Source organism: Moschus berezovskii, chromosome 6 (genome assembly GCF_049115385.1).
Source record: "Moschus berezovskii isolate FMDL1 chromosome 6, NW_MosBer_1.0, whole genome shotgun sequence".
Lineage (NCBI taxonomy): Eukaryota > Metazoa > Chordata > Mammalia > Artiodactyla > Moschidae > Moschus > Moschus berezovskii.
The window spans coordinates 116,493,237-116,516,287 of record NC_142465.1 but is presented as its reverse complement, the minus strand read 5'-3'; the positions used below and the strand labels follow the sequence as shown (position 1 = coordinate 116,516,287).

The window sequence follows — 23,051 nt, the reverse complement described above, 5'->3', positions numbered from 1 at the left end:
CCAAACCCCGCCCCTCGCCGTCCGTCAGAACACTACGCACATGCGCGAAAGTGCGTCCCCGCCCCCGCGCTGTCTTTCGCACGGACAGTGCCCGTCCCCGCTCTGTCACCTCACAGTAGTCGTTGCCGGTGGCGGGTGCGGGGGCGCGAGCAGCCCAGGGCGGCCTCTCCCCGCCCCTCAGGCCGGGCCGCGGCTCGGTCTCCCGTTCCCTCCACTCCCCTCCGCCGTCGGGTACGGGAAGGTCCAAGCCGCTGCCCGGTGCCTGAGGGACTTCGTGGCCGCCGCCGCCACGGGTCCCGATGGAGCCGCCGAATCTCTATCCGGTGAAGCTCTACGTGTACGACCTGTCCAAGGGCCTGGCCCGGCGGCTCAGCCCCATCATGTTGGGTGAGGGGGACTGTGGGGAGCGGGCGGGAACCGGGCAAGAGGGCTCCGGGACGGCTGGCCGAGGGGGGCAGGCCTGGGTCACGACTCAAGGGAAGGCCCAGAGGATGGAGAAACGCCGGAGGAGAGCTGTGCGTCGGAGGTGGGGGCCCCCTAAGCCCCGCTTTGCAGTCATCGCATTTGAATCCCGGGAGAGGGGAGGGAGGAGTCACGCCCTCCCCAAGCCCTTCAGAGCCCCTCCAGCTGGGAGGAGGGGTAAGCCGGCGCTGGGTCCCGGTGGGTGTCCTGACTCGCTCGTGGAGCCCCCTTACACTCCTTCCTCGGAGGGGAGGCGAGGTGCCTTTCCGCGCAGTGCCCCGCGTGGTGAAAGGGACACTGCGGAGGAGAGCCTTCGCTCCCCGCCAAAAGGAAACTCTTCCTGCAGTCTCTGGGGTAGGTGGGGAGAGAAGGCTAGAGCGTGTTGCGCAGGGGCCCCGCCAGTCGCCCCCAGAGAGAATAAAGTCGGGGTCTCCCGGCTTCCGAACTCGAGAATTCACCGAGTTCGGCCTGACTTCATGCGGTCTTCTCGACAGTTTCTAAGTTAATTGCTTTTGCCCACATGGTGAGAAAGCAGTCGAAGGACTGGATGCAGTTTGGTCAGTAATGATTAGTGAAGGAAGTATTTTCGGTTGTGCTCCATTAAACTACTTAACTACCAGGAGAGAAAACCAGTCCCAGTTTAGCGGAGACCAATCCTCTTTTATAACCCAAATACCAAAATGCCTTGTGTAACCTAGAAATAGTCCGGTTTGTGATTTCAGTTGCTGTTGGGCAGGAAAGGATTATGGGAATTGAAAACTGAACAGTTTGGGAGCATCCATGTGAATGGCTAGTTTTTCCTGACTTCTGTGGAGACATTAGAGAACGTTTTAGTTCATGTCCACAAGACAAGAGGGGAGAGGTCAAGTAAGCAAAGCTACCTTTGAGTTTGTGTGTCCTTTAAGTTTCTAACTTGTCTTAGTGGAGCAAACTTAATCACTTAACTCTGGGCCAATGAGTGATTCCTGTTTGGCTTTCCATCAGAAATCACCTAGGGTGCTTGTTAAAAATATAGATACCTTCCTTTCCAGCATATGTTGTTAAATGGGAATAGAAAAAATGAAACTGAAATAGTTCTTTCTATATGCAGTTGGGTGTTTGATGCAAAGAATACATATTGTTTAGGCAAATAGTTATCTGGAGGAATACATCAGAAAATTGGTAACAGTGTTAGCTTATGAAAAGGACAACTTGAGGCTGGGAGACAGGAATGAAAGGGAGATTTTGCTGTAAACTTTTTTGTGTCTTTTGAATTTGTACTATACACATATTGCAAAATAAACATTGTTTTTGGCCATGCTGATTTTCGGGATCTTAGTTTGGCAACCAGGGATTGAACCCCTCTTCCTCCGCAGTGAGGACTTCCCTGGTGGCTTAGACAGTAAAGCGTCTGTCTACAATGTGTGATACCCCGGTTCGATCCCTGAGTCGGGAAGATCCCCTGGAGAAGGAAATGGCAACCCACTTCAGTACTATTCCCTGGAAAATCCCGTGGATGGAGGAGCATGGTAGGCTACAGTCCATGGGGTCGCAAAGAGTCGGACACGACTGAGCAACTTCACTTCCTCCGCAGTGAAAGCACAGAGCCCTAACCACTGGACTGCCAGGGAATTTCCATGAAGTTCTAAACATATGGATTCTAGACCCTTATTACACAAGTACTAAATAAGAATCTTTTGGAGTTTTGGTCCAGAAAGCTGTCTTTTTAATAAGCTCCTCAGACAATTCTTATGTAGCTAATTCATGTTTAGAAGTTTGGGCCTAGTTCTCCAGTTGTTAAAATGAGTAAGGCAAATCTGAAAGCAAAACTTACAGAGTCACTGTTTGAGGCAGGTGATAGTCACTAGTATATTACATCAGTCAAGTTCTGACTAAACCTCTTGGAATGGAGCCATTTAGTTAGCTTGATCATAGTGAGGTGTCACTTCGATACTTCCTGCTGCTGCTGCTAAGTCGCTTCAGTCGTGTCTGACTCTGTGCAACCCCATAGACAGCAGCCGACCAGGCTCCGCCATCCCTGGGATTCTCCAGGCAAGAACACTGGAGTGGGTTACCATTTCCTTCTCCAATGTGTGAAAGTGAAAAGTGAAAGTGAAATCGCTCAGTCGTGTCTGACTAGTAGCGACCCCATGGACTGCAGCCTACCAGGCTCCTCTGTCCATGTGATTTTCTAGGCAAGAGTACTGGAGTGGCTTGCCATTGCCTTCTCTGTCAATACTTCCTAGGCCCATCAATAAAAGCCTCCACCTTTACACTGGATATTTTTTGTTCTATTATCTAATAGTTATTGATTTTAGCTGAAAGGGGTCTTAGGGCCATTGGTTCATAATTCATTCAACATATTTATTGAGTGCCTACTATATACTAGTCAATGTTAAGATTAAGTGAAGATGATATGATGAATAAAGATATTCTCTGCCATCATGGAGCTATTTAGTGGGGAAGACAGTAAAAATAAATAAGCATATGAAATAATTACAAATTGTGAAAAGTACTAGGCTGTGCAGGAAGCCAACTAGGTGCTGAGACAAAAAATACAAAGAGAGACCCATTTTAAATATGAAAATCAGGAGTAGTGGCTTTTAAGTTGGAAATTTAAGGATGAGGAAGAAGTAGTCACAATGTGGGTGGTGAGGTAGTTACAGGGTTCCAGGCAGAAGAGGAATTAAGCTGCCAAGGCTCTTAGGCAAAAAGAGCCTGGCCTGGCACTGGAAGAAGACCTTTGTGGAGTTCAGTGGGTGAAGTAGAAAGTGCCTTAACTGAAGGTGGAATACTGGGACTCCTTCGCATCCCATCTGAAAGCTTTTTTAATAGATGTGAAATCCTAGAAGACCCCAGCCAAACTGGAACTTCATCATTTGGCACCTTTGATTGCAGTGGTATTTCTGAGAACACCACCGTGCCTACAAATCTAATTCTCTCTTCTCTATCCCCTTTTCTCATATTGCTTCTCTGCCTTTTGTAAAAGTAATGAAAAAAGGGTTATCGTCACTCTCTAGAGTTAAAAACATGGAAAACGGGCGTTGCCTAACTGGGTCATCCCATCCAAACATCACTAACCTTAAAGTTGAGTGTGTCCCAATTCTGTGAGTAGCCATCCACTGATTTCCCATTCATAAATATTAATATGTTTGAATGTTTTAAAAATCAGGTTTTTTCCTGATTTTTTTATGAATTCTAGAAGCATATTAATAGCTGATAGTTACCACTTGCCATGTGCCAGACCCTTCTGTTTCCTGAGTATTTTCATGTGTTACATTCTTCACCACAAGTTTGTGATATAGGTCCTGTTTTTACCTCCATTTTTTAGTTGAGATTCCTGAGATAAGGGCATTAAGAAATTTGCCCCCAGGTCACACCTGGTAAGTAGTAAAGCTGGGTTGTGAATACAGCAGTCTTGACTTCTGGAGCTCACGTTCTCAGTTATTTTGCTGTACCACCTCTCTGGTGTAATCTGTTCCTTTATAACTGATGTAAAGTAGGTACCTCATTCAAGTTTATAAAGGCATTTTTGGCCAGGTGTTTCAAATCTGGATGAGGAAAATAGCTGAGTTCAGTGTGTGTGCCAATCATAATCACAGATTTATGACCATCCCTCCTGGCCTTCATTGTCCTGAACTAGTGTGAGCTCATCAGCAGTGCCCTCTTAATCTTGTTTTTTGAAGGTGGGGTGGCCTGGCTCTTTAATTTAGTTGTACTCTAGTGACAGTTCCTCATTATAAGACCCAGTCTTGTCTATTACAGTCATGACTAGACCAGATAAAGCCCAGTGTGAGTCCGTTCTCCCCTGAAACAGTGTGGACTCCACAGTTTTACCCTGTCCCCTTTTCAGTTTTCTAGAATTGCTTCTCATGAAGCTGCTCCTGTTCCACAGTCTCTCACTCACCATGAGCATGATCCCAGAAATATCCTTACCTTTCTAATGGAGCAGATGGCCTGATTGTACTTTTTTTTTTCATGGTCACTATTTGCCTAAGATAATTAGCTATTATGATTGACCTTCAGTTTATCCTTTTAATAATTTTGGCTGCTCTTTAAATTCCTTGACCTCTTTCTGTGCTAAATTACGTAAAAATAAATGTGGAGGTTTATGTATTTAATTGTGCTAAGGGATATTTTGTATTTGTTGATTGTTTTCCAGTGTGAAGTTTTGTGTACATATACATGTTCCAAGATCACATTTATTTTCTCTTTACAAGCCTGTCTCAAAATTGTTCTCAGATTTAAAGACTTAGGCATATAGAATATATATATAAATATATATTCTCGGCCAAATGCAATCTAATGAATATTTGAGATTTTACACTGTTCAGTTTCTAGCTTAATTCTATAGTACAAATAGTAACAAAATAAAACACATTGACTCTGTCCTTGAGTTTATTTAGTTAAAAATAATGTACATATGCCACATTAGGTAAAAGCCCAAAAGAGATTATGATTAGATGCCAAAAAGAAGTGAGTGGTGAAATAATTATTTTAGGCCTTGAAAGATGGGACAGGCCGTTGTGGGCTGGATGTGTCAGAAAGACTTCAGCAGGAACCTTGAGCTCCTGAAAGGCAGGGACTCTGTCTCCCCTGTGTGTTCCCTAGCGGTCATTCAGAGCTGCTGCTGCAGCTGCTAAGTCACTTCAGTCGTGTCCGACTCTGTGGACCCCATAGACGGAAGCCCACCAGGCTCCCCCTTCCCTGGGATTCTCCAGGCAAGAACACTGGAGTGGGTTGCCATTTCCTTCTCCAATGTGTGAAAGTGAAAAGTGAAAGTGAAGTCGCTCAGTCGTGTCCGACCCTTAGCGACCCCATGGACTGCAGCCCACCAGGTTCCTCCATCCATGGGATTTTCTAGGCAAGAGTACTGGAGTGGCTTGCCATTGCCTTCTCCCATTCAGAGCTAGTGGTCAGTAAATATTGATTTTAGGAATGATTGAGACAAACTCAGGCTTAAAGATTAGCCAGAATGTATTTAAATCTGAGGGGATTTATTTAATCTTTTAATGCCATCTATTGTGCTTTGTTTTAGATTTTTATTTTTCATTCTGTGTTGTTTTATATCCACCCAACGAGTTAATTTAGTAATAACTGCCATTTCTTAATAGCAAAATGAAAAAACGAATGGGACTTGCCAGGCCCTTCATGATCCTTCTGCTTTTCTCTCCACCCTCACCTGTCCCCACATCCTGAACAGTCTCTACTTAACACTTCCTCAACTGGGTTCTACAGGAGAACTAAGCCATGGGGAAAATGATCTGGGTAACTATTTCTCCCAGTAAATCCTCAAGGCATTATGGCTTAATTGTCTTAACAGAACCCCAGGGTCTGAGAAAACGGTTGTACATCCTAACAGGACTGAACTGTTCATTTTTTTTTCACCTCCAGGCTTTTCAAAGGCTGTGCCCTCTGCCAGGGATACTTTCTCTCCCCATCTCTTAGCCGGGATAACTTCTGCTTATCTTTGAGGTCTCAACTGAAGTGTTACTTCCTCCAGGAAGCCTTCCCTGTCCCGCTGCCCCTCAAATCTTGGTCATGTGTCTCTATAAAGTACTGATAACATCCTGTTATCTCCTTTAATAGCACTTATTTTATAATTGCATGTTTTCTCATCTGTGTCCACTCCCCCATCCCCACCTGGACTAGAAGCTCCACTGGGGACAAGAATTCTTGATTGTGCATGTGTGCTAAGTTGCTTTAGTCATGTCCAACTCTTTGTCACCCTATGGACTGTAGCCCGCCAGGCTCTTCTGTCCATGCGATTTCCCAGGCAAGAATACTGAAGTGGGTTGCCATTTCCTTCTCCAGAGGATCATCCCCACCTAGGGGTCGAACCCTCTTGTCTCCTGCATTGGCAGGCAGATTCTTTATCACTAGCACCACCTGAGAAGCCATGGAATTCAGTAAATATCATACAAACTGAGTAAGTGACAGGATGTTGCAGACCTACCTCAAAGCATTGCTACAAGGCCTGACTGATAACACCAAGCAATGATTAAGAGAGAACCCACTCAGTACTGAAAGAAAAGAACTCACAAATTAGTTATTTTTATCCTGAGAAAGAATCATATACTGGCTGCTAGAGCTAAAGTATTAAGTAGTTTTAAATCTATCCTTTTTTGAGTATTAAAATACCTCTTAGTTTTTAACAGTGCTTTCCTTTTTGATTTTGTGATAACCTTTCCCTGCCTTAAGGAGGGGCAAGCCCCCTGCTAATAAGCATTTTTTTTTTTCCAAAATAGGGCCAGAGGTCCACTTATGATACACAAATGTTTCTTTTTACCTTTTCCCACATAGATTAAACATTTACCTACTGGCTCTAAAGAATAGTGAAAGTCGCTTAATTATGTCCGACTCTTTGCAACCCCATGGACTGTAGTCCATGGAATTCTCCTGGCCAGAATACTGGAGTAAGTTGCCATTTCCTTTTTCAGGGGAATCTTCCCAATCCAGGAATCAAACCCAGGTCTCCCTCATTGCCGGCAGATTCTTTACCAGCTCAGTCACCAGAGAACCCCTCATAGCTCAATCAGTAAAGAATCTACCTGCAATGCAGGAGACCAGGGTTTGATCCCTGGGTTGGGAAGATCCCCTGGAGAAGGAAATGCAACCCACTCCAGTATTCTTGCCTGGAGAACCCTATGAAGATAGGCGCCTGACAGGCTCCAGTCCATGGGGTCACAAGAGTCAGACACGGAGAATAAGCTGATTTTTTTTTTTTTAGTTAACCCCTTCACATTGCTGGTAATCTGGAAAATCAGATTAAAACATTGCCAGTTAAGAGCGCTTTGTCCCTGTGGGGAGACACCTAGGAGGTGAGCTAGTATGCTCAATTGCTCAGTCATGTCCGACTCTTGCGACCCCATAGACTGGAGCCTGCCAGGGTCCTCTGTTCCTGGGATTCTCCGGGCAAGAATACAGGAGTGGGTTGCCATTTCCTTCTCCCGATCCTCCCGATCCAGGAGTTGAACCCAGGTCTCCTGCATTGCAGTCAGACTCTTCACCGACTGAGCTACGAGAGAAGCCCGAGGTGAGCCTGGGCTACTTTCAGTTTACACCCATGAGCTAATGCTGCCTGCCCCTGGAGTCCCATCCCTGCCACCCACTTTATGCTTGTTAGTAGACATTTATTTAGCACCAGCAGTATACAAGGTGAGCACATCCCATTACCAACTTGGATGTCTGTACACACAAACTCCACTACCTTGATTGGCAAGGGAGGTAGATGGAGTTATTTTCTTCTTGGCTTTTATATACTGACTTTACTCTTATAATCAGGACCTCAATCTACATTCTTTGTTGTATATGATGGAAAACAGGGCTAATATCCACAGCTTCCATTTGTTTTCATGTGCATACCTCACAGGCTTCCAAATCAATGCAATGGGTGTGCCACCAAGCTTAGAGACATGCAGCCATCTGACCCACGCACCCTGCAGCTTGCTGAGGAAGTCCTAGTGGGAAAACAGTCTGCTTTTCTGTAGTGTGCTTATAGCCACTAAGCCTAATTCACATCCCCCAATGGCCTTGTGCCCTGATTCAGTCTCAAACCCTCACCACTTACTCACCTACTGTGTCTCAGTCTGAACAAAAAAATTTAAAAATCACTTCAGTCCCACTTTACAATGCTGGTCACCCCCAGAGGAGGCCATGACCCTGGTTCTTGTCCTCATGAGAGTGGGCCACGGGGCAGCTAACATTACATTTCCACCTGAGCTGCTCTAACAAGTACATGGTCGTATCCCTTTTTTTCTTTTTTCTCTATACACTGGACAAATCATGCATTTTTATTTACCTGTTTGAAATGATGTTAATAAATATTTGTCCCACTCTACTATGTAAAGATGTGAGAATAAGGATAACTATGAAGCACTTTAAGAAAGGATGTGAATCCACTCAATCCATTTTAAGTTGTTGGTTCTAGGTGTTTGGTAGATGGATTGATAAATGGCAGAAAGATAAATAAGAGAATCTTCTTTTCTATAGTTTCTATCACCATTCTGTGGGTGGATGGGATCTTAAGCATACCTTGATGTGGTTGAATAAAGAGGAAGTATAATGTCCAGGTTGGGGCTTCTCCAGTGCCTCAACAGCACAGAATCTGCCTGCAATGCAGGAACCACAAGAGATATGAGTTCGATCCCTGGGTGGGAAAGATCCCCTGGAAGAGGGCATGGCAGTCCCACCCCAGTACTCTAGCCTGGAGAAGCCAATGGACAGAGGAGCCTGGCACACTGTAGTCCATAGGATCGCAGAGAGTCAGACAGGACTGAAGCAGCTTGGCACGCACACATGCATAATGTCCAGCTTACAGATAAGTTCAATGATCAGTACAGAGAATATCAAGGAGAATGAAGTAGGACTTGTATCCCACAACTTTCCATTGTTTTTCAGGTGTAAAAATAAGTGGCAGGAAGGTCTCTGAGGCCTCAGTCCAAAAACCCATTATTTTAGTAGGACTGGGTTTGGACCAGTGCATCTGGACCTGCCACCTGTCCTCCTGGGTCATTGAGCGTGGGCATCTGAGAAGGCAGAAGCAGGGTGCAGTATGCCAGGGCTGCAAAGTCATTTGAATAACAAGCCAGGGCAGCCAAGATTGAGGTTAAGAACTCTGGCCTCATTAGCACCGTGTGTCAGCTACCACAGCTGTGCATGTAATATCTCTGATCCAGGTTCTCTGCTCAGCCCTAGAATCACAAAGATGCATAAGCAATGGCCCTTGTCCTTGAGACCATTATAGTCTAACAAGGGGAAAAGACCTGTAAGTAGGTAGTTTTTATACCAAGATGCTGTTGGAGCAGCCATGCTGCTAAGTTACTTCAGTCGCGTCCGACGCTGTTTGACCCCATAGACGGAAGCCCACCAGGCTCCCCCATCCCTGGGATTCTCCAGGCAAGAACACTGGAGTGGGTTGCCATTTCCTTCTCCAATAAGTGAAAGTGAAGTCGCTCAGTCATGTCCGACCCTTAGCGACCCCATGGACTGCAGCCTACCAGGCTCCTCCATCCATGGGATTTTCTAGGCAAGAGTACTGGAGTGGCTTGCCATTGCCTTCTCCGTGGAGCAGCCATAAAACTTTCAAATTTGTAAAGCCTAAAAGTAATAAGTATTCTTCTTGCGGGGCACATAGTATGTGTCAGGCACTGTGCCTTTCATGTGTCATCTCTTTTAACCTTGGAAATGTTATGAGATGGACACTGTTACTGTGCCTTTTGTTCCCTAACAGAATCGAAAACCAAGGTTCCCACAGTGCCAACCAATAGAACTTCCTGCAGTGATAGAAACATTCTAGATCTGCACTGTCCCATGGCTAACTGCTAGCCACACGTGGCTGTTGAGAGTGCTTGAAATGTGGTACTGAATTTGTTCTTTTGATTTTAAAAGCCACTTGTGGTCAGTGACTACCATGTGGACAGCTCAGGCTTAGAAAAGTTCTCAGCTTCTCCAAGTTGATCTGCATGACCTGCTTCTCCATTACTTCTGTTCACCTCCTGCTTTTCTCCTCACTCACCCGCTCTAGCCACCCTGGCCTCCTGAAGGTCCCTTGGATACACCGAGCATGTCCTGCCTCTGCATGGCTCTTTCCCTTGCCTCCTTCAGGCCTTTGCTCAAATGTCACCTTCTCAAATAGGCCCACCCTGGCCGTCCCTGAAATGCCCAGTCTCCCTTACCCTGCTCTTATTTTTATCACTCATTATTGTTAACCTACTGTGGTTTTGATGCTTTTGAACTGTGGTGTTGGAGAAGACTCTTGAGAGTCCCTTGGACTGCAAGGAGATCCAACCAGTCCATCCTAAAGGAGATCAGTCCTGGGTGTTCGTTGGAAGGACTGATGCTAAAGCTGAAACTCCAGTACTTTGGCCATCTCATGCGAAGAGTTGACTCATTGGAAAAGACTCTGATGCTGGGAGGGATTGGGGGCAGGAGGAGAAAGGGACAACAGAGAATGAGATAGCTGGATGGCATCACCGACTCGATGGACATGAGGTTGAATGAACTCCGGGAGTTGGTGATGGATAGGGAGGCGTGGCGCGCTGCGGTTCATGGGGTCGCAAAGAGTCGGAAACGACTGAGCGACTGAACTGACTGACTGTGGTTTATTATACTTATTAGTATTATTTATTGACTGTCCTATCTCCCCACCCTGTGAATGCATTGAAAGAGTTTTCTTTTTTCTTTTCTTTTCTTTTTGTCTCCTTTGCATTCTGACATATCCTTAATAACAAGAACATCACCTGAAGTATAATAGTCACTTAATAAACATTGATTCACTGACTGAACTGATAAGATTCAGACCTGCCCTGTCCACACTAGAATCTGTGTTCTCTTTTTCCCTTCTTTTAAAAAAATGTTAGCCATACCATTCAGCTTGCAGGATCCTATTTCCCTGACGAGGGACCAAACCCAAGCCCTGGGCAGTGAAAGCGCTGAGTCCTAACCATCAGACAACCAGGGAATTCTCAGAACCTGTGTTCTTTACTACACTGTACTTCCTGTCTTATAAGTATAGTGTTCTTCCCAAAGTAGATGAGAGCAGGATCACCCAGGAGAAAGCAGGATCCCTTATCTGTCCAGTTTCATGCATCATTGCATGTCTCCAAGAAAATAAAAATCAGATTGCTGCCATTTAGACAAGCTGTTTTTTATGTGTCAGTCCAGAAGAGCACACCAGCTCAATTTAAAAAGCAACGTTAGTCTCTCCACTTTACACATTGTAAAAGGAAGAGTGTGGTCTTTTAGAGTCTCCTAGAGTCAGCTGGCGGAGAAGACAATGGTACCCCACTCCAGTACTCTTGCCTGGAAAATCCCATGGGTGGAGGAGCCTGGTAGGCTGCAGTCCATGGGGTCGCTGAGTCGGACACGACTGAGCGACTTCACTTTCACTTTTCACTTGCATGCATTGGAGAAGGAAATGGCAACCCACTCCAGTGTTCTTGCCTGGAGAATTCCAGGGACGGCGGAGCCTGGTGGGCTGCCATCTATGGGGTCGCACAGAGTCAGACACAACTCAAGCGACTTAGCAGCAGCAGCAGCAGTCTTCGTCTGGAAGAGATGAAGAATGCAACTCAGTGCCTGTCCTAAATGGGTTATCACTTCCTTTTGGCATCCATTTGTTTCTGATCCATCTCTGTGGAATTTCAACTCAATTTGGATCAAGGCAGAGCCTGCCGCACAGTCCCCAAAACGCTGGGCCAGAATCCCTCTGTCCCATTTGTGACCTTGTGGTCAAAGCAGCCAGTCTCCTAGTGAAAAGCAGACTGGTCTCTAGAGGCAGAAGAACTCTGCTACATTTTATTTTCCTTTGTTATTTTGTTTAGCCTGCCAGCACTAACAACAGAGGGTAAAATGATTATGTGTAATACAGGATTTCAGACTAATCCGATGGATACTGAAATCTGTTCTTAGATCTTACCTGTCCACCCTGAAGCAGAATTTCTTTGATAGTTTTAAAAAATTTTACCCTTTTCCTCAAGGAGACTATTACATCCAGTATCTCCGTTTATCAGAATTCTGTGTGCCACACACTGTGATGCTTTACACTGATAATCATTACTGATTCCAACAACTTTGTACTGATGAAACTGCATTTCAGGTTGAATAAACTTGCCCAAGATCCACCTCTGCTGCTGCTGCTGCTAAGTCTCTTCAGTCGCGTCCAACTCTGTGTGACCCCATAGACGGCAGCCCACCAGGCTCCCCCGTCCCTGGGATTCTCCAGGCAAGAACACTGGAGTGGGTTGCCATTTCCTTCTCCAATGTGTGAAAGTGAAAAGTGAAAGTGAAGTCGCTCAGTCATGTCCGACCCTTAGCGACCCCACGGACCACAGCCTACGAGGCTCCTCCATCCATGGGATTTTCTAGGCAAGAGTACAGGAGTGGCTTGCCATTACCTTCTTCAAGATCCACCTCTAGCAAAGGGAAAAGCTCAGATCTGAACTTATGCCATATTCTTTTTTTTTTTTTTGATGTGGACTATTTTTAAAGTCTTTGTTACAATATTTTTCGAATTTTTAATGTTTTCTTGGCCACGAAGTATGTGGGATTTTAGCTCCCTGACCAGGGATTGAACTTGTACGTCCTGCATTGGAAGGCAGAGTCTTAACCACTGGACTGCAGGGAAGTCCTATGCCATACTCTTAAATGCTTTTAATGACACTGTGCTGAGTCATCAATAGGTTGTCATGGAGGAGCCATGGTTTCTTTTGTCTCTTCCAAAAAAAGAAAATTAGGCTGAGGTTATCTGTTTTAAGTTTGCTTGAAGGAGCAAAATAGTGCAGGCTAGGCAAAGGGAAAAGTGTAATCATATCAGCTCCCCTTCTGTACAGGACCTAAAGTTTCGTCCTTTAGAAAGTCACAGGGCAAACACCGAAGCATTGAAAGCAAAAGTAAGCACTCTTTACTCAGCACTCAGTAAACAGTTACCCTGAAGTGATAACCAGAGGTGAGTGAGTGGTGTTCGATAAGGCTCTCATGCCCTTCACTGTCCTTCCGCTTTGTCCTTGGCATTCCTGCATCTCCCATGGCTTACTGCGCAGACCTCCTCAGGCTATTCTCTCTCAGCTCTCTTCCCTCCAATACATCTTCTGTTCCTGCAGTCATCTCTTAGAAGATACGGTTATCGTTTGAAAACCTGGGTCTGGTCGAGGCCCTGTGCTGCCTCACAGCCTGCCGTGCCCTGCAGTGTGGGACGGCCTTCAGTGAGGTTTTCTCCCTTCTTGCACCCTGGCCCGCCACTTGCCCTCTTCCCGCCATCACTGCACTCTTTGCTGTGCCCTGCAAGACCTTAGTCTTTTTCATAGCTCTGTGTCTGTTCCCTCTGGCAGAAATGTCCACCCCTCTCCCTGTTTGTTCACTGGTTAAATTGCAGCTCTGAAGGTAGTTTTTTACCTTTATTACGTTTACTTCTATTATGGAGCCTATCAGCATTGTGTGTTAGCTAGTTTCATATGTCTCTCTTTCCATTCGACTTTGGGCCCCTTAAAGGCAGGACTTGCATTTCATACTTTCATTTCCATATCTCTCATCACTTCTGGCGTATAGAGGTATGGAGGTACAGTATGCATGTGCACTGGCTGGTCAGATGGGCGGCATCTTCAGAGTTCGTTCTTATTTTCTAGAGGATTTCACCTCACATGTGTTCAGTGAAGAAGTGGATAATAGCTTTTCTATACTCTTGTTTTACTTTGTCTCTGCAGATGAGACAGAAATTAAAAAGATAGAGTTGAATTGACCCTAAAGGAGAAAGAAAAGCAGACATAAAATTGGGTACATCGGGACTTCCCTGGTGGTCCAGTGGCTAAGACTCCACACTCCCAATGCAGTGGCCCTGAATTCTGTCCCTGGTCAGGGAACTAGATCCCACATGCTGCAACTAAGGCTTGGCACAAATAAATAAATTTTTTTAAAAAATGGGTACCTCAGTACCAGTGTTTCTGCTTGAATTCTGTTTAAGGATTCTGATTATTTTTCAACTTATTTAACACGATATATCATGTCACGACCTATGGACCTTATCAGAGGTCCCCCAAGAGGTTTATAATGGGTTCCTCTGATGATCTGAATTTGTTCTGGCTGGGAAGCAAAAGTCCCAAGTTGTCTAGTCACAGGTGGCTAAATCTCTCTTTTTTTTTTTTGCCTCTGCAGGGAAACAACTGGAAGGCATCTGGTAAGTTGGGTGGGACTCCTTACGTTGGCTGGTTTATGAAACCAAACAGCATCCATGCATTTTAGGTTCCAGTCTGTGGCTTCCAGTTTGAAACTTAGCTCTCTAAGCCACAAATGTTCACGTTCTAATGCAATGGTTCCCAGCCAGAAGTTACCAGTGTCTTGAGACGTTTAGGGTGGATGGGCGGAGGCCAGGGTTGCTGCTGTAAACATCCTGCAATGCACAGGACACCCCTCCACAATGAAGAATTATCCAGCTAAAAATATCAGTGGTGCAGACATTTCACCAGACAGAGGATAAAAACCCTGTCCTAAGGAAAGGCAGAATGATGTGTGCCCACCCCTGACCAAGTTCTCTAACTATAGACGCCATGAGGACCCCACGTTGGTCTTTTTTTTTTTTTTTTTCCACGTTGGTCTTAAAACACAATTTCATTGGTCTCTCAGACTCACCCCTGTCAGACACAGGATGATGGCTGGGCTCTGTTCCATTTCTGAGGAAACCATAGGTCAGAGTTCTGAATGGATCCTAGAGCCTACTGACATTTTAGTTGACCAGATGACCATTGCTTTGTTTGACCAGAACCAAGAAGCAATATGACACACCTTCACTTGAAATAGGTTCACACTGAACACCATCTGGTCTTTCCCTCAGCATGGTCCAGGTTAACTACTCCTGTTAGTTTGAAAAGTCTGGGAACAATCTATGGCCATACCACCCTGAACGCACCTGATCTCATATGAAAAGTCTGGAAACACATCTTGGTCTGCTGAACTTTATTTCAGTATTGATTTGTTAATGTTGGGGTGACTCTCAGGACTCTCCTCCACTTATATGATCCACAGCAATGGTTCTCAACAAGGGACATTTCTGCCACCAGAAGAATGTTGGTGGTGTCTGCAGACACGTTTGGTTATCACCACAGAGGGCATGAGGAATGCTAGTGCCGTCTAGTGGGAGCAGACCAGGATCTGCTAAACCTTCTAGAATGCACAGGACAGCCCCCACAACAAGGGATTAGCCAGCCCCAAAGGCACTAGTGCCAATGCTGAGAAACTCTGATCTGTGATGTTTATCTTACCTTTGTTTGGTTAGGATTATAAAGCTGTTGACCTTGTAAGTCATATCCTGAGGCAGAAATTACTCTTACAGCAGTGTGGTGTTTTGCTTTTCCTCAGACCAGTTCTAAACCATCTGGCTCATTCTACCTCTTCTCTGCGTTGCAGGCACACATCCATAGTCGTGCACAAGGATGAGTTCTTCTTCGGCAGTGGCGGTATCTCCAGCTGTCCGCCGGTGAGTGTCTGCCCCCAGCCCGTCCACTGTCCCAGGTTCCTGGGAGTTCCCACAGTCCAGGAACCTTGCTGTCCTCATAGTTCTGGCGTCTGGCCCGGTGTAGGTAGCCCTGTGGCGTAGTTTTTCATGATGACCTCAAGACTCAGTTCAAGAATACCCTTCACAGGTCTGCCAGGCAGCTGCCCTCCTCTCTGCTCCCACGGCATTCGTGGTTCCTCTTTCACACTGGGCATGTGATGGTGAAGCGGGCCATTGCTGAGTCTCCACCGGGAGCCCCGTGTATGCTCCTTTCAGGCTGAGACTGTCTCACTCTTCTGTCACCGTCACCAGCTCCGTGCCTCTTTCCTGCTGTGAACTCAGTGTGAAGCTGATGAGGGCTCTGAAAGAGAAAGTGAGGTGCCCAAAGTTACACAGCCAGTTGCGGCCGTGTAAGTACTAGCACTCAGGTTTCTCTGACTCCAAATCCCATGTCCTTTTCCAGAGAATTTCTGTCTGAGCTATCTAAGGGTTGTCCCAGGAGGTACTCAAGCAAAGACCAAAAACACATTCATTTGGATACTCATAAATGGGATGTCATGTTTCATTTCTCCCTTCTACTGGCCCCCCACCCCCTGTAACAAGCCCAATTCAGTTCCACCTTGTAAGCGTATCTTTAAAGCAGTCTGTCCCTCTTCATCTCTTCTCATTTCTCCAGAGTTTTCACCTTAATCCAGTCACCCTCATCTCTAGCCTGGACCACAGCAGCGCATCTGCTCTTCCTTCTCAGTCAGTTCTCTGTACAGATGGCAAAGCAATCTTTTCAAAATCCAACTCTGAACATGGCATTCCCCTGCTTAACTCTCCCCACTGCTCTCAGAATAAAAACCAGAAAGCTCAGCATAGCCTCCAAGGCCCCATCCGATCTGGGCCCGGTCCCTCTCTCTAGATAGCCTCTCTGCAGGTTGTGCCCTTCCCCACCCTTACCCCCTTCTCATTCCTCGAACACCTTGGACATTTAAACCTGTCCTCTGACATCAGTCCACCTCCCCAATCCTTCACTGGGTTAACTCTCTCCATCCTCCAGGTGAGCTCACTGTCCCTTTCTTAGACAAGTCTTCTCTGACCCTTTGAACTGGGAAGGTCCCCTGTTTTATGTACTCGTGACATTCTGTACTTCTTCCAACAAGCGCCTTGTCACAGCTCGTAAGTAGACGTTGGTTTGCCTTGACTGTTGGACTGTGAGCCCCACGTGGACAAGAGCTTCATCTGCCTTGTCCACATGCCTCCAGTGCCTGGCTTGAGGCCCGGCATGCAGTAGGTTCTCAATAACATTTGTCATACGAGTGAAGAGCAGTGGGTCAAATGGTGACCTTTTGGTCTCTTGCACCTCTGACTACAGTAATCTGCTCACCGCACTTTCCCCTCAAATCTTGTCGGGCACACAGTGGGTGCTCAAGAGCTCTTGCGTGAATTTATGATCTTTTCGAGGAGCGCTGCTCTGAAGTGCGCTCCCTCACTCCCCATCCCATTCCCAGCCCTCTTTCCCCACTGGTCCTGTTGCTTTCCCCTCGGCTGGTTCCCCCAGGCCTCAGTCTCTCCTTGCATCTGCTACGCCAGTCTGTTAACCCATGGCTGAGAGGTTTTGGTAGGCCTTTCAGGGGCCAGTAACGCCCTTGCCAGGGGAACCCTATCACCTTGTTAAATTAGCCTCACAGATCAAAAAGGAACTGAATCGTGAAAGTGTCTGCCAGCTTTCTCACAGTTCTTCACATTTTCCCAGTGTTACAGGGGTATCAAGTGTGTCATATGAAAAGCTGGCTGCATCCATGATGAATACAGTCATGGAACGATGGCCGCCAGGTGTGAGCCATTTCTGGCCGTCCTGCTCGGCCCTGGTGACTAGACCTGCTGGAAACAAAGGAAGACTTCAGGTTCTGGGTTTCTGTGTGTATCCTCTGATGGAGTGGACAGTATCAGGAGTCCGACCTGCAGAAGACTTAGCTTCCCAGGGTCCCACCAGAAACCGGACACCCGACGTCTCAGCCATGTTGGCAGCCCACATCCACGGACAGTCTCCAGGAGCCTCTAAGCTGTCGTAGCCTTGACACAAAGAGGAAATAAGTCTTCCTCTGCCCCAGGTGCTCTGAAAGTTAGAAGCTGTTGGAGCAGAGCATTTGTGGTCTTCCATGGCAGGGGAAAAAATTCATCAGAGGGAGTGACTTACTGGCTTTCTTTGGGCTGGCTCTTGTAGGGAAGGACTTTGCTTGGGCCCCCAGATTCTGTGGTTGATGTTGGGAGCACAGAAGTCACAGAAGAAATCTTTCTGGAGTACCTGTCCTCCCTGGGGGAGTCTCTGTTCCGGTGAGTGGAGAACAGGGGTGTTGGTTAGTCGCGTCTGTCTCCCCACTAGGTAGTTCCCGTGGGTGGCGAACAGGAGAGATGGGTAGTGGTGTCTGTCTCCCCACTAGATAAGTGGTCCCCAGAGGGCAGCCACCAGGACATTTCCCCCAGAGCACTCAGCCCAAGGTCCGACCCAGTATTTGCTGAACAAGTAGGATGGGAAAGGAGTTGCCATGCCACAAAAAGAGCTCAGCACTGCCTCCACGGCCGCTGCTCCATCCAGCGCACCTACTGCTGAAACTCTGAGGGAAAGAAGAGCTGTTTATTCCTTCTGATGAAAAGCAGCTGCTGCTCTTTCGGCACATGCTGCTCTCAGCGAAGCATTTTGTCCCTAAAATCAGAAACAGAGTTTGTAGAGAGGTTGGGATGAAATACACTGGAGCAGGTTTTCTCTTACTGAGGCTTGAGTCAGTTTCAAGTGTTAAAATTCTAACCCCAGAGCTCGGCTTTTGTGAATGCAAAGATTCTCCTGAAATGGAGGAGCCATGTTTTTATTTCATTCTTCCTTTAAAATGCCCAGAGTGGCAAACCAAGCTCTGCTCTGGGAGTGTAGGAGAGGAATTCCCTGTCCTCAGATTCAGCTGTGCTCACCCTCCCGTTACCTGATTTCAGTTTCATGTACACGCTTACTGACTTTCATATCTGTGTCCCAAACCTTTCTCATAATGTACAGAAGTGAGGCCTACAACATCTTTGAGAACAACTGTAACACCTTCAGCAACGAAGTGGCACAGTTCCTAACCGGGCGGAAGATCCCTTCTTACATCACTGACCTTCCCTCTGAAATTCTCTCCACGTAAGTGGCCTCTGTCTCTGCCTCTGCCTTTGAAATCCCCACTCACAGACAAGGTCTCTCCTCTGGCCCCTGTCCGCCTCCTTCCCCATCACTGTCCCCCCCGCCCAAATCCTGCCAGGCTGGGTGGGGTGTCAGTGGCAGCTTCTACCACGGAAGGACACCATTCTTTCTGCTCTCGGAGGCTCACCTGTGTTACTTTCACCCTCCTACTCTACCCTGGCCTGAGCGCAACTGCAGAACTTAGAAACCCACTTGACGCTGGCCCCAGTGTTTGTACAGAATCCTGGCATCTGTCTTTCCCATTGCACATGAAGCTTGCCACTCCCCAGAAGTGCCCAGTGAAAAGGCAGTTTAGATGGACGAGCAGAGAGTAAGTCGGAGAATTAGCCAGGGAACTTGTTTTGAAACTGTCAGTCTTTCTTCCCTTGTAATTGAGCTCTTTGACATCCTGAGAGACAACCTCCCAGTCAACCTCGTAGCACATGGACAGCCCTCAGTAGATGTTTTCTTCAAAAACACCCTGTACCCCTCCCACCCTGATGTAATGCAAGCTTTGTGGGCCATCGTCCAGGCAGTGTCCTTTCAGGGGACACACGTGCTCAGTGCCATCTCACCCCTCCCTCCCTTTGCACTCAGGCAGCCTCTGCCCACTGCAGGACCAGGCCCATTTCCTGACTCTTGACTCAGTTACTCTGAACTGAGGACCTGTCCAGCAGCGATCCTGACAGGTTTAGCAGGCTCAGCAAGGTGAGCTATCCTTCATACCTGGGTCAGAACCCCTCAGGAAACAAGGCTGTTGTCAGTGTCCAGCCAGCAAGGTGAGCCCCACGTCCCTGGCCCTGCCTTCCTACTCCTTAGTGGGCATGTTAAAGCCCACAGCAGGATCTAGGTTATGGGCCCTGAGTAGCTGGATTGTTCTCCCTGTTATTATTTGATGCGTGAGTTCCTGGACTTGTCTGAATTAGGCTTGCTATTTCTTGGTTTCCTCTGTTTATGCTTTAGAATATTTCACTTCCTTTGAATTCAGGGATGGTTTTCAAAAATGGCAGTAGCCACCAAAGAAAAAAAAGCCAATAACAGATATTTTCCAGGCAACCCAATTTAAAGTTGTAGTAATCTTGGAAAGTCTTTTTTTTTATTTTTGGCTGTGCCACACAGCATGTGGGATCTTAATTGGATCCAACCAGGGATCGAACCCACATCCCCTGCATTGAAAACAGGGGGTCTTAACCATTGGACCACCTGGGAAGTCCTGGAGAGTGTCTGAGACTACAGTATCTGCAGTCTTTTTTCCAGCGAAGCTACTCTGAGAGCAAACTGGGCAGTGGTATCAACACCTTCTGACACCCTGCACCTGTCTCTTTTCCTGAATATTGCCGATACTCTCCAGAAGACCCCAGTTCCCCCAAAGCCCAACTGTGTGCCATCCTCATTTCTGACTTTTCATTTCACGAGCCCACCCGAGCGCCCATATCTCTTCTCTCCACAGGCCCTTCGGACAGGCCCTGAGGCCCTTCCTTGACTCCATTGCGATCCAGCCTCCCGGAGGGAGCCCGGTGGGCCGACCCAACGGCCAGAGCTAACCGGACTGCATGGGACCACCCTGCCTCACCAGGGCTTTTCCTTTTTAAACAAAACAAACCCTACCAGATTTCTATTTTATAATTTTACATCAGAGCTAACAACCAGGGGACGGCTTTTTAAATTTCCCAGGGAAGGAAATCATCAGGCTGCATGTAGGACACAGCTGCTAAGACACAGAACAAAATGCCATCCCTTCTAATAGTATTATACTAATTTATTAAGGCTGTCTTGTCTGTGAGTTCACTTTTGACGCTGCTTCCTAAGCGTCCTCCCCACTGGAGAAAGGGAGGGGCTTTGTTTAAGCAGGAGGCACCATTTGGGGGAGCCCCAGCCCAGAACCTCTTTCTAGAGAATGCCCATACTCCACCCAGGTTGCCACCTGCTGTGGGACCCAGGTGAGTTTCACATTATCTATGACCTGGAAGTGGTTACTCGCCACCATGAAATGAACCAAAGGATTGGTGCAAATGGGGCCAGTGTCAGGGTAACTCACCCAACCTAAGTGAACTCTAGCCATGATCTCTCTCACCTTCCCTCCCCTCCCCCAGCAAGGCCAGGGGGCCCAGACTGGAGCAACCAAAAGCCTCAAGGATGCGGGGAGAGTAACAGCAAGTGCCAGTCCAGAGGAAACAGGATAAAGCCATGCCTTCTTCCACCTAGACTGATGGCCAGGCCTCTGACATCGCTCTAGGAGAACCTGCCTTGCTGTCTACAGTCTGCTCTTCCTCCGGGTAGCTGACCTGTCACAGTTAATGAAGGTCTGGAGCAGCAAAGACCCAGGCCTTTTGTCTGCAAGTAATAATGTAGGTTATTGACAGTCACTGTACCCACCCACCCCTAGACCAATATGCAGTATTCAGCTAGGGACCAAGAGGAAATGTAGAAAGCATAATAATGCAGAATCAAGGTGGCAAGAAACTGTAGTTATTTCTGATAGGGATTTTTATAGCATCCTCAATGTGTTTTGAAGGCACGTGTTATTTCTGGTGTCCTTCTGACTTGAAGGAAGCAAGATGGAGGGCGTGAGTGGGCATTTTCATAAAGGGCTGTTGGCCAGGAGCTTCTAGCAGGGAACAATCTGGAAGTTTCTAACCTAGAGAGGCTTTCAGATTCTCTTGCTTCCTGTGAGCCTCCCTTAAGGTGGGAGAGTGAATGTGGAGAACTCAGAGCTCCCTGGTGCCTGAGTCCCAGCCCTGGCCTCCATGGGTCCCTCCTGCCACGGCTCTTGCCAGTTCTCAGACTTGAATTATGTTCTCTCTCCTGGGGTCTGGCCCACAGCAGGTGCCTTTCCTCTCCAAAGAGCTGCTGCTCACCTCTGGCCTCATCTCCCATCTATGCCGTTATGGCAGCTGGCATTGTCAGGTCTCAACTGGAGGAAAAGATGTTCCTCTGCCTTAGTGTTTGCCTGTGACCTGAGCAGGGCACATCCAGGATGATGAGCTGTTCTATCAAGTGACATTTTGGAACTTTTAAGATTGGGAGCTAAACCAGTGAGCACTTTAATCCTTCTCAAGACCCATTGATTTGCCAGTGTGCGTGGTAATGATACCTCAGAGCAGAAACTAGCAAGGCTGCTATTCAAAGTGGACCAACTGGCAGAACTGGGCTGTGGAGAATGTGTCTCAGGCTGGGTTCCTCCTGGGAGGGCAGCATGCTGGTGGAGGCAACGGCTCTGCTCCTTAGCCAGGTGTTCTCCTTCTTTTAGCTCGCCTTGCCCAGCCCTCTCTTCCAGGCTCCTGCTCCAGACCCCTCTGCCCAGGGCACTGTGCTCTGGCCAGAGTGTGATGAGGCTCACAAGCTCCTTCTCTTCTCTGTCCTCCCCCACATCCGGGCTCAGCTGATTTCTGTCCTTCTAGTAGTCACCTCCAGACCCAGGGCTGTACCACGAAGTCAGCCTGAGCAGCTCCCCTGAGAGACTTTGAGTCCCTCAGTTCACAGAAAGCCGCCCTTCATGAGCAACAGCCACTTGTGCCAAAGCCCATGCCTTAGGGCTTGTTGGGGACAAGGAGGGAGCAGTAAGCAAGCCTTCGCCTCAGCTCTGCAGGAAGGCAAACCTTCCCTCCCCGACCCCAGTCACTGACTGGAAGCCCAGGCTCAGGCTAGGACCCCCCCAAGCCCATCCTCACATTTCTGTGTATCCCAGAACCTCAGGAGCCTGCTCTTTGTAACCAGCTAGCTCCACCCGGACGCACACAGGCAAGCGGAATGAGAGAGGAGGCGTGTGTGATTGTATCACAGTGGGACGCTTCCACTGAAGTCCATGGGTCTAAAGGGGCAGGGGAGGAGGAGAGGGGATGAGACTGTCACCCCCCTCCCAGAAATAAAGTTTGTACCTTGGAGATTCCTTTCCGCCCTTTAAGTCAAGCTAATAATTGTGTCTAGTATGGAGGTGTTTGCTGGTTTTCTTTGGTATTTTTTCTAATGCAATAAACTCACTTCTGCCTGCTGCATTTGTGTGCTGCTTGAGGGTCTGAGTGTGAAGCAACTGCAGGCTGCTGCCTCGTCTGTCTCCCTCTGAGCTTAGCTTTGCTGGGTCTGGACATGCTGCCCGTGCTTGGCTATATGCCTCATGGATAAAAAGTGATGAGAGCAGAGAAGAATGTATGACTTTCACCACCAGACTATAAAGGTGGAGAAGGCCCAGAGAGAATTCTACTAGCTGAAGGTCACCTCGTGGGTGGGGATGGAGAAAGAAGTCTGGTTTGCTGGGCCCAATTTCTGAGACCTCAGAGGACATCGACCTCACAAGGAGTGTCTACTTCTGGTTTCAGTTTGGCTGTAGGCTGGGTTTGTGGCCCCGGGGATCTCACCCCACCTTGTTACCATCACCTCACTGAACAAGTGTTGGGGTGGATGGACAGCTCTCTGAATGACCCCTGATAT

The 23,051-nt window shown here is 47.5% G+C and overlaps 1 protein-coding gene across 1 annotated transcript; it reads left to right on the top strand.

The window, feature by feature from the left end:
• The first annotated feature begins 58 nt into the window (after positions 1-58).
• On the top strand, positions 59-22,616 carry DESI1 (desumoylating isopeptidase 1). The gene is made up of 6 exons (XM_055395370.2): positions 59-387; positions 14,092-14,113; positions 15,340-15,409; positions 17,640-17,749; positions 18,462-18,584; positions 20,074-22,616. Exons 1-6 carry the CDS (start codon positions 300-302, stop codon positions 20,165-20,167), a joined length of 507 nt encoding a protein of 168 aa, XP_055251345.1. The 5' UTR covers positions 59-299; the 3' UTR covers positions 20,168-22,616.
• Positions 22,617-23,051: the final 435 nt, after the last annotated feature.

Bases quoted from the DNA above. Each gene is read 5' to 3' on its own strand.
- DESI1 (XM_055395370.2), top strand. From the start codon at position 300: ATGGAGCCGCCGAATCTCTATCCGGTGAAGCTCTACGTGTACGACCTG. The intron at 14,114-15,339 runs GTAAGTTGGGTG...TCTGCGTTGCAG, and splicing joins AAACAACTGGAAGGCATCTG to GCACACATCCATAGTCGTGC. The intron at 17,750-18,461 runs GTGAGTGGAGAA...CATAATGTACAG, and splicing joins CTGGGGGAGTCTCTGTTCCG to AAGTGAGGCCTACAACATCT.